Below are 10,378 nucleotides of genomic sequence, written 5' to 3'. Positions count from 1 at the left end.
CCACAAAAAGCAATGACCCAGCTTTTGCTATTGTTATTTAATTAAGGTTTTAACTGTTGATGTATCATAGCAAGATTAGCAGTGTGTGCTACATTGTTCACTTAAGAAAAATTTGACAAATAAAGCAAATATTTAAAGCCATTTTCCAGACAATGTCAGCAGAGTGCCTAAAGTTACACAATGGGAAGTAGCCTAGTATTCGCACTATTGTATGGAACTCCAAAGTGTTCACAATTAAATAAATAAATAAGTCATGATGAAATAAATAACTATGTGAATAAATAAGACACAGATATGTAATGTGAGAATGATATTGTGAAATCATGGAACACATCTTGAAAAAAATGCTCATTATTGTGAAATATATTGCATTCTGCTATATAAATTTACTTGTTATTGTGAAATATTATTTCATGGTCATTATTTTTCACAATAACAGAGATTATTCCTGAGGCATTTTATTTTTCACAATAACAGAGATTATTCCTGAGGCATTTTATTTATTTCCAGCCGTTTTTATTCCAAAATGTCCTTTTTTCAAAGTCAGTCTTTATTTCAAAATCCCGTTTTTCCCGATGGTCTATTTATTTCATAATGCGACTTTTCAGCAGAATGACTTTGTCTGTCAATCAATGTAAGTGGGCTGGACCTTTGCACCTATTGGCTTATCGTTTTCCATCGACTAGTTTTCCTGGATACCGCCTCCGCGGACGGCTAATACAGCTAGCAACAGCGTGCTAGGTCAAAAGTCACGGAGGATGGCGGACTGGTGTGAACTTCAGCCAGTTCTGCTCATTTAAGCAAATCAGATAGAGAGGGATCATTTACCTGTAGATACTGTTTTGAGTCGTTTAGATGTTTCTGAAATGCCCGGATGATAATTGCTCTTCAAGATGTTAGCATCGATGACAGCATTGTCGAAGGTTTAAGATCAATTCAGCACCGTGTTCGTTTGGAATACGCCGAGGAAGAACAGTCTTCAAATGTTGGCCGTCCACGTCTTGAAATCCCAGTGCAGCACTCAGGACTTTAGTGCTGTCCGGGATAACCATCGAGGTAATTGTCGATACGTTTTCTGTGTCTCCGAGCACAATTAGGAGGGAAATGACGGAGGAAGGTCTAAGGTAAATTTATGCTGTAATTGAGCACCTGTGTGATTCTGTACACAGCATTGTTTAGATGTTGACCTTCATTATGACGTTTGACAATGAATTATTATCGCTTACTTTTTTTTGTTACGGTCTAAACTAAGTGGGGCAGCTACGGCTAAAGCTATCGGCGCCATCTCGGCGTTGAGACACGTTTAGCAGTGTTAGCTGTTAGTGTGTTAACTCGGAGACTGGGGGCAGTGGAGCCTGTAGGAACCTTTTACACAGAGAGTAGACCCACCAGCTTTCCACAGTCTACTTACTTATCACATCTTGTTAGATAGTACATAAATAGTACATAGTTGAATGTTTCATTGCTGTTTGCAGTTGATTGTTCTCTGATAACGCATAACAAGGTTGATGTTAAATAGCGAGTTTATTGAAATGGTTTTGTCTATTTCAGCAGCATTATAGATATCATACTTTCTCTGGTGTCTTCGGTAAAGCTAAAACAAGAATACATTTACATCCTTGGTTCTTTCAGCATTAATTGGAAAACTTTGAGATTTGCTGTTATATGAAAAAATGTTTTATGTGCAGAAAATCTGATAGGAATTCTTCTATTGGAGATGTGGATTTGGATTCAAAAGTGCTGGACATTCAGTGGCCGACTGCAGAATGATGATGGGACATCTACGATCCAGAGGCATATACATTCAAAGTAAGCTGATATTGTTAAAATATCCAAACATCAGTTTCCGGCCTGGAAAGCATGTGTCAGTGTGGCCTTGATGTGATATTTTAATGTAGGCATCAAAAATGACTAGCATCTTCTTATCACTGTTACGCAGTTATGTTCCTGTTTGAACCAGTCTGTACACGATTCTCTCTCCTCACTAAATCTGTACAGCACCTGGATACTTACCTGACACAATGATGATCTGTCCCATATGCATTAGTGTTTACAATACAGTCTTTTTGTAGTTGTTAGTACTAAGACATGATCTGTTTGTTAATCAGGATTTCGACTGATGGATTCAATGAGACGAGTCAATCCAGAAGGGGTCAAGATGCGACGGTTATCTATTAAGACTGCAAGGCGTTTTCAGTACAGTGTATCAGCAGCAAATCACCTTTGGCATATAGATGGAAATCAGCATTGAGCGCCTGTGGAGGGATGTATATGAAAACATCTTCACCCAGCTGGAGATTCAAGGACTGCTCAACCCTGGTGAAAGAATGCACTTGTTTGCTCTGCACAGATGCTTTTTGCATCACATTCAACATCATCTTCAGTCATTCCAGGAAGCATGGAATCAGCATGGACTCAGAAAAGCAAACAACCATTCACCCCTGCACCTCTGGTTGCTGCACAGAAAGGAGGGACAAGATTTGTCACAGGTACATGACTATTTGATCCATATTTGTTCTTGTATGTAGAACTCTGCTATCTGTAGTGGAGATGAGTTTTTCTACTGTGCAAGTTGGTGTACCAAAAATCTTTTTCCTGCAAGTGGAAATGTCTCCCAAGCCATTCTCTCCTTTTATCCCACCTGTCAGGTATAGATGGCAATACTTTAAACAAAGTTAAATTTGTTATACCTGAAGAGAACCAATCCTGACCTAGAATGGGTGAATGAATAATTAGTTGGTAAATGTTAGGGAAAATGTTCTAAAACACTTCTTCAGTAAAGACTCAGAGAAGAGAAACACACAGAAGTTCTTGCTAGCAAGGGCAGCCTCCACTCTAAGAGACTCCAGTGAGAGAACTGCCCCGGTCTTTATTTATACTCCATTGAGCGTATGTGTGTGTGGTGTGTGTGTGTGTGTGTGTGTGTGTTGATCAAAGGGTCATATAACATGAAAGCACAAAAGGTACATCCTTGGTCATAAAGAGGGTAGTCTCCCCCACCCTAGATGGCACGGTGAGGAAGTCCAGCAGTTAAAGCACTTAGACTAAAACAGACATAGCTACGTTAAAACAATAAAACAAGGTACGATCTCTCCCATGCTCCCAGGATGTGGGGGTGAACCAAGCCTGCTAAAAATCACACATCCTGTCACTACCAAATAACTACAAACAGCATCCTACCATAAGCAAACTTATATCACTAAAAGATTATACTGACTACTAAATACAATTTTCCATTGACAGTAGCCAATGCCTAAGCAACTCACATAGGCCCTGGCAGACTCAATAAGTCCATCTAGGAACAGCTGCAGGAAACAGCTCTTCAGTTTAGATTTAAAACATGTGCATGCTCTTTCAGGTTGATGAGGATTATGGTGTGGACTGGACAGAACCACATAATCGCTGCCCATCAAATGAGATCACCATTCCTGAGATTCAGCTCCCACATGCACTGAATGAACAAGACCCTGCTGTGCTACCAATACTTCAAAATCACTTGTAGAAAGACACTATCACATTTAATCAGTTTCTATGTCAGGAGGATTTTTTTTAAATTTCTACATCTATGGCTTTGTAGCTAATACTGACTCAAAACAGCATAACCAATTTCATTTTCAACAAAACAGTGAGTGGCTATAAAACAGGATTTGTTTTATACAGCTGTCACTTTAATGATATTCATCTCTTGGTTGGATATACAGTACATGTCAACTCTGAGCAGATTTAATACAATGAACACAGTACAGTAGTGTAACATCTTAATTCAAATAATTTTTTCTAGAAATGTTTTTGTACCAGTAGCGAGTATAAACAAAACATACTGTGTAATTTATAATGTACAGTGAACAACTGAGTTTGATATCTTAACTCTTCATCAGTTTATATTAAAAAAGCCATAAATGCTCACCTGTACTCTGTATTTTTCACTGTCAAGTGTATTAAAAAGAACTAGAACTCACTAGATTGTCTGTTTCTTTGAACACTGAATACAGTAATGTGATGCAAGAAAGAAGAAATGGTCTAATCTTACCATGTGGTTATGGAATCAATCGTAAACCAGACCAAAACCTGAGTCAGTAGAGTTGAGACACACCTGAATGTCCATTAGAAATGACTCATAGGTACAGTAGTGTGCGGGAAGGCGTAGTACTTCAAAACCGGTGGAAGACTTTGGAAGACTGCTGTTGACCACTTCCACAGTCATTTCTCTCGGTAGGACTTCCCATCCTGTCCAAAACTCGATGAGGGCTTTTTGTTGTGCACAAGATGCTGCAACAGAAGATTGTTTTAAACTATAATGACATCCTATATTCATTACTTTGAATCTTTTATGGAAAAATACCATAAAAGATGACCACTTACATACAGGGCACCAGACATTTTTGCCCCACTCAAATTACTGTTGTAGCTGTTATAGATATCATGTTAACAAAGCTAAAAGTAGTCTACATACAATTCTAGTGCAACTGATAATGCCACCACTCTTTTTATGTATTGCATGGAGCAAATAACAAAACAAAATTATACTATAGTGTACTTTGTTAATGACCCAAGATCGCTGGACTGTATGTAATTTACCAAAGTATAATCAGAGAAAACCAATGGCAAAATACCTATCGCAGCAGACTTACCATTTTCAATGAAGGATCGAAGGTAACCTGCCACTCTGCATTTATCCTCGAGAGCATTCCTCTTCTTCCTCATCTTCATCTTCTGTGGCAGGCCACAGTCATTTTATAGCTTTACTTATCTTGTATCAGCAACATTAGGTGTATTTTTATTAAATGTAACCCAGCTGTTCAACTAACCCAAGCATATAAAATAGTATATTGGTGTTTTGTGTCAACAATTAACGTTCATCCTTCATAAATTAACCTTTACTATTCAGATGTTAAAAGATGTGACCTGACCTTACCTCACAACAGGGAGCAGTCTCTGATTCCCTTGGTAAGAAAAGAGGAATGATGTCTGATCTTTCTGTCAGAACCGGCCATACCATGGTTTCCTTAAGCCCTTTCCTCAGCTGCTTGACTTGACGACTTGTTTGTGTTATGACCTACAACGGTGAGACCAAACCAAAACTGAAGTTGGAGTCTGTAAAGTGACACACACTTTAAATGTTAAATATTTAAAGAACATCCACTGTACTAGTAAAAGCATTTTCAAATTATACCCACTTACAAAATCACTACGTTGAACTAAAATTGCTTTCTTTTCTTTCACATAGATTACTTGTCTTCCATATTAGCACAGAACATAAGCCACTTTAAAACAGTCATGAATAACTATTACCTACAACAATGTAAATAGTAATACAGACATTAACCCAGAAGACAATTATTTTCTCTTACCTAATTTATAGAATTCTTTGTTATGATAAAAAACAGTATTAAAAAAAAATCTGTGACTGAACTGATTAAAAAGCTCATTTTTGGCAGACAGACAGACTAACCAAGCAATAATAACATATCGTTACTTACCCTGAACAGCGTTTCGTGGAGTGGAGCTAGCTGTGATAGCGTTAGCATTTGCTAACGTTAACACTGCGTTTGTGATGAGAACTTGGACCAGGTACCACTTCATCTCCAGTACACTGCTGCAATACTCAGACTGAGGTGAAGACGTTCAATCTAAGCGGTTAGCAAGTTCTCTGAGTAACTCAGAAACGGACTTGTTTCCTGCAGCCATGCCCTTCACAAGAATTGATACACCTGTAACGTTATTCGCGCCCAGTGTTTTGCATTTGTCGGTGCCTTAATTTTATTTTGAGCTGCATAGGAGAAGCATTGCACCATTAAACCTAAATCGACAATTCATGTGCTATTACTTATGTCTGAGTAAAGGAGCAACCAATCACACAACTGGCTCCGCCCTGTCTCTCTTGATTGACAGACAAAGTCATTCTGCTAAAAAGTCGCATTATGAAATAAATAGACCATCGGGAAAAACGGGATTTTGAAATAAAGACTGACTTTGAAAAAAGGACATTTTGGAATAAAAACGGCTGGAAATAAATAAAATGCCTCAGGAATAATCTCTGTTATTGTGAAAAATAATGACCATGAAATAATATTTCACAATAATAAGTAAATTAATATAGCAGAATGCAATATATTTCACAATAATGAGCATTTTTTTCAAAATGTGTTCCATGATTTCACAATATCATTCTCACATTACATATCTGTGTCTTATTTATTCACATAGTTATTTATTTCATCTTGACCTATTTATTTATTTAATTTTGAACACTTTGGAGTTCCATACTATTGCATTTGGTCTTGATGACTGGAAAAAATCTGCAGTCTAAATATAAGAAGAAAATTTTGCGAAGATCCAGACTATAATCTGCCAGCGTAGCAAGATGATAACACAGGGTAAAATTTCTTAAAATAAGAAAAAGGTTTTAGACGTTTCATTCAAACTTTTTTAAGCAAAATAAACTCAAAACTAGCTCATAAATGCTTCTTTCAGTGACGCTTCTTTCTCACTTTGAGCATACATGAAGCAGGACCCTGTTAGTTCATCAACCATGAAGTATATCCTGCGCTGTTTTCACACTGGTGTAATCGGACATCCCACAAACTTTGCTTTAGGAAAGCTAGCGGCCATGTGCCAGGCTTGCCAGGCCTGTCTAGGAAAGGTCAGGCTTCCAGTGCGTGTGGGAAAACACACAGAGTTACTTAGACAAGACTCAGAGTGATAAACTTCACACCCAGGACAGTGCTCGAAATCACTTTGAGGTTGACAGTTTTGCTAATTGAGCTATCGTTTTACTGCGACACATCTTTATCAAGTTAGGACGAGTGCTACATTCGCCAGTGACAAAAACACAGATGAGTATCTTATGAAAAACAGCTTTTTGAGTGCTCATCAGTTATCTTGTAAGCCAAGTGTTGCTTACAAGACGTCAAACACATTAGATAGTGGAATAAACAGCGATTAATAGCGCTCTCATTACGCGTCTCAGTTTTCACCACAAAGTGCAGCATGAGTGTTTCACATCCAGCAATTCAAGAAAATGGTGCTGAGATAGCATACTAAACTGAACTAAGACTGGATTAAGAGGCAAGTGTTTTGTTTTGTTTTTACATTTGTACTTTGTGTATAAAGATCTTAAACCACAGCTGCTGCTTTTCATTTGTTTGTGGTTTGTTACAAGCAAACTGCTTCTCAAAGAATCGTCTCATTTGTGTCAGCGTTCAGTTTGAAGTGCCAGAAATGTCTTTAATCTGCCATTTACTGTTCACTGCGCAAGCTGTCACAGAAATTCCTACATATTCCAAAAAACAATCTTTTAATGAATAGATGCCACAAAACCCCCCAAACCTTGTAAAATGTGTCAGTGACAATGCCCAGAGCAGAGGGGGTAAATTTAGGCCGTGCTAGTCCCTACAGTTGACATTGTATAGCCTGTATTTTCTTTCAGTTTGAGGCATTAGATCTCAGGTTTAATGACTCTTTTGCAGAAGAAAAAAACAATGAAAAGTAATTTGTTGCCACAGCTGTGTCCCCATCACTATGGGAAAAAAAATTATGGTATGTGGGGATTTTTTTTTAAACACACATGAGAATGAGTTATGACCGATCTACTTACTTACTCGGTTAAAAATGTAAGAAACACACTGAATTGCATTGCATTAAATTACACCTGGCAGACAGATCTGATCACACTGTGAGCCAAACCACCTCTGGAGGTCTGGCTGGCCTAACCACTTACCGATCACTCTTAGATGTAGACTCAAATAGTTCTTTAATACCAGGCGTGAATGTGGTCAAATCTGGTTTTTCTATTATCTTGTTCTCATCAGAAGTTTGCCAGGGCACATTTTGGGTTAATGACCTTATATTACCCACTCTGTTATTCTTTAAAAATGCATTTGAAAAGTATAGCTGTTTTGTTTTACACATATAGTCGGTGTGCTTGGGGCAAAATACTTGTAGAGCAGATGTGCTGAAATGGGATAGTGAGATCAAGGCGCCGGAACACAACAGCAACTCTACTGTAGAAATATGCCACGAGTGGGAATGTCTCAGACACGGATGTGCAATCAATTTTCCCAAGGGGCCGCATGTTGTGGAGGGCCAGACCTGATTTAAGCTTACACATTATTTTTAAATAACTGAGTGATAAGTTCACACTGCAGGTCAGTCTGTTTGATTGTCAATAGAGATGAATTTGCAGAGTCTAAATTGTTCAGTAGTTTCGTTTGTTTAAAACGTCTGAGTTTGCATGTTTCCTTATGGCCTTTTCCCTCCTTCCAGACGGCTCTAACACATTGGGTGCTACGTAGGTAGGTGTTTACTCCTTGAAAAACCTCTCACTTCCCCCACAAACACATTAAATATGGAACCATAAATTGAAAGTGGACTCTTTGCGGGCTTCTTATGTAATGCCACCGTATGATGGGTATGGTGATTTGAACAAAAAGTTTCTCAGCCCCGTGTAGGAGGAAAAGGACATTAACAACAGCTTTTTCTAGACAGAAACTCATGTTTGCAAAAGGTTTTTTTTCTCTCGTGAAGTCTTACTGCAGAAATAATTGTTATGAATTTATATACAGTTGATAAAATACTGAATTTTCTTTCATTTCCCTTTGGGTGTATCTTTAAAAACATGGGCTGGACAAGGGTTAGGGAGAATCTACCTACTGTATACACTGTACAGTATATTGTAGCAGCATTAGATATATTGGGGATGTAAGGCTGCTTGCTTACAGTCAAATCAAATCCTTCTGCTTAAAAGATTAAATTCAGTGGCAATCATGGCAAGGAGAAAGCACACAGATTTAATGTTACTGAAACGGAGAAGACAATTTAATCTTACTTCAACTTGCGCATCTTCACTGTAAACAGTCTCTACCAGCACTGAAAACTTGGAAAAAGCACAAGAATGCCAAGCTCTGTGTGTGTGTGTGTGTGTGTGTGTGTGTGTGTGTGTGTGTGTGTGTGTGTGTGTGTGTGTGTGTGTGTGTGTGTGTGTGTGTGTGTGAGAGAGAGTGAGAGAGAGAGAGAGCGAGAGCGTAACCCAGAGTGATGTACCGATGTGCTGTAGCTGATTGATGGACACCTGGTGCACATCAGCTACGCGCATGGGAAATTTCTTAGAAATCCCTTTTAGAATGACCTAAATCTACATTTTTGTAAGGGCTGGTTATTTCAACAATGAAAGTTCGTGCTCAGGAGAAAAACAATCTCAAAGAATCAGACTGTGGCAAGTTTTTATTTATTCTATTATGGTTGCTTTTAATGGTAAAGGTTTTTCAGAGCCTCTCTAATCTGATGCATGATGGTATTTAAAATGCACCTAAGTAGTGTGTCTATCTTTGACTCTTCATTGTATGCGACTGAACAGCATACAGGCACAGTCTTAATTAACTGTGTATAATGACACTTTCTTTGCCATGCTAATTTTCTCCGGGCTTTTTAAGCACTGTTGGCTACCTTCCCTTCAGCCTATACAGGCATCTTTTTGTGCACTCTTTGCTTGTTTCTTTCCCAGTTATCTCTCCTTTCAAATCTCTTTAACCTCCACTTTATTGCTCCAAAGCCCTTATCCAAAACGCCTCGCCCTTTGCATGATTACAATACATAATGCGAAACAAAAATGATCTCCCATGTTGCCCAGAGTCTTAAACTGCATTGCTCTATTTATTTTGCATTTTGTATTTTGGCTGATACAGGCGCCGGTTCTTATTCATTCTTCCCTTTTAAATATTTAGGGAGCTACCTAAGATTAGCTGAGGGCATTGAGTTAGAGAAAAGTTTATTGTCTTGGTGTAATACAAAAAAAATTAAAAATGCAGTGACGCAATCAGCATTTACCTACAAGTACAATCTTTTCCTGAGCTTAAGTAAAAGTGCATCGTTCCCTAAAACCAAACACAGGCAGAGCTCGGGATAGAAATCCTAGAAAAAGCCTGTCAAACAGGCCTGAACTTTCTACTCCCTCTGTGTTACTTTTCCTCTATGTTATGCATGAATGCTTGGATTCATCAGCCTCTTCTTTTCTCAAGTGGTGAGTCACATACACCTGATTATGGCACAGAGTGTCCTGAGAAAACAAGGCCACTAAAGCAACAAATGCACTGCAAACACAGTGACCTCAAAAAAATCACTGGCGTCACTTGCGGTTTCTCGGTCACTACCTTGTCTCTCATACTCGCTCTAATTTAATCGCTCAGTCTCTTTCTGCAGTCTGAAACGGGACCTGAAGTGACCAGCACACGTTCCCACTGGGTGGTTCAGACTGATTCATGTGGGAGCTGCTGCAGAGCTTCGCACTTCTTGTCTTAATATGTCCAGGCAGATGAAAGGGGGAGCAGAGCAAACCGATGGCACAGACCAGTGCTGCATTTTCATTCCTTTGAAATGGGAG

General features: G+C 38.6%; 1 protein-coding gene and 1 long non-coding RNA gene across 5 annotated transcripts; one reads left to right on the top strand and one right to left on the bottom strand.

The window, feature by feature from the left end:
* Nucleotides 1-706: 706 nt before the first annotated feature.
* LOC146686441 (uncharacterized) lies at nucleotides 707-3,419 on the top strand. 3 transcript variants are annotated; one of them, XR_014916847.1, is made up of 4 exons: nucleotides 707-1,056; nucleotides 1,689-1,809; nucleotides 2,109-2,489; nucleotides 3,359-3,419. It is a non-coding gene; the product is annotated as an uncharacterized LOC146686441 (long non-coding RNA). The 3 variants fall into 3 exon arrangements; XR_014916845.1 differs by lacking the exon at nucleotides 3,359-3,419 and having other exon boundaries at nucleotides 2,109-3,038; XR_014916846.1 differs by lacking the exon at nucleotides 3,359-3,419 and having other exon boundaries at nucleotides 707-1,124; nucleotides 2,109-3,038.
* A 529-nt stretch (nucleotides 3,420-3,948) lies between these two features.
* LOC146686440 (uncharacterized) lies at nucleotides 3,949-5,744 on the bottom strand. 2 transcript variants are annotated; one of them, XR_014916844.1, is made up of 4 exons: nucleotides 5,481-5,744; nucleotides 4,916-5,094; nucleotides 4,632-4,713; nucleotides 3,949-4,269 (listed from the first exon to the last, which is right to left on the bottom strand). XR_014916844.1 is itself a non-coding variant. In XM_085442129.1 (4 exons), exons 1-4 carry the CDS (start codon nucleotides 5,526-5,528, stop codon nucleotides 4,046-4,048), a joined length of 495 nt encoding a protein of 164 aa, XP_085298255.1. In that variant the 5' UTR covers nucleotides 5,529-5,744; the 3' UTR covers nucleotides 3,949-4,045. The 2 variants fall into 2 exon arrangements, 1 of the variants encoding a protein (XP_085298255.1); XM_085442129.1 differs by having other exon boundaries at nucleotides 4,916-5,056.
* Between the last annotated feature and the right edge of the window lie 4,634 nt (nucleotides 5,745-10,378).

Source organism: Copadichromis virginalis, linkage group LG19 (genome assembly GCF_057382275.1).
Source record: "Copadichromis virginalis isolate Kocher_CV1m ecotype Utaka linkage group LG19, C_Virginalis_male_GT1.1, whole genome shotgun sequence".
Lineage (NCBI taxonomy): Eukaryota > Metazoa > Chordata > Actinopteri > Cichliformes > Cichlidae > Copadichromis > Copadichromis virginalis.
Note: the sequence above shows the minus strand (reverse complement) of the source record. Positions and strands in the feature narration are given on the sequence as shown.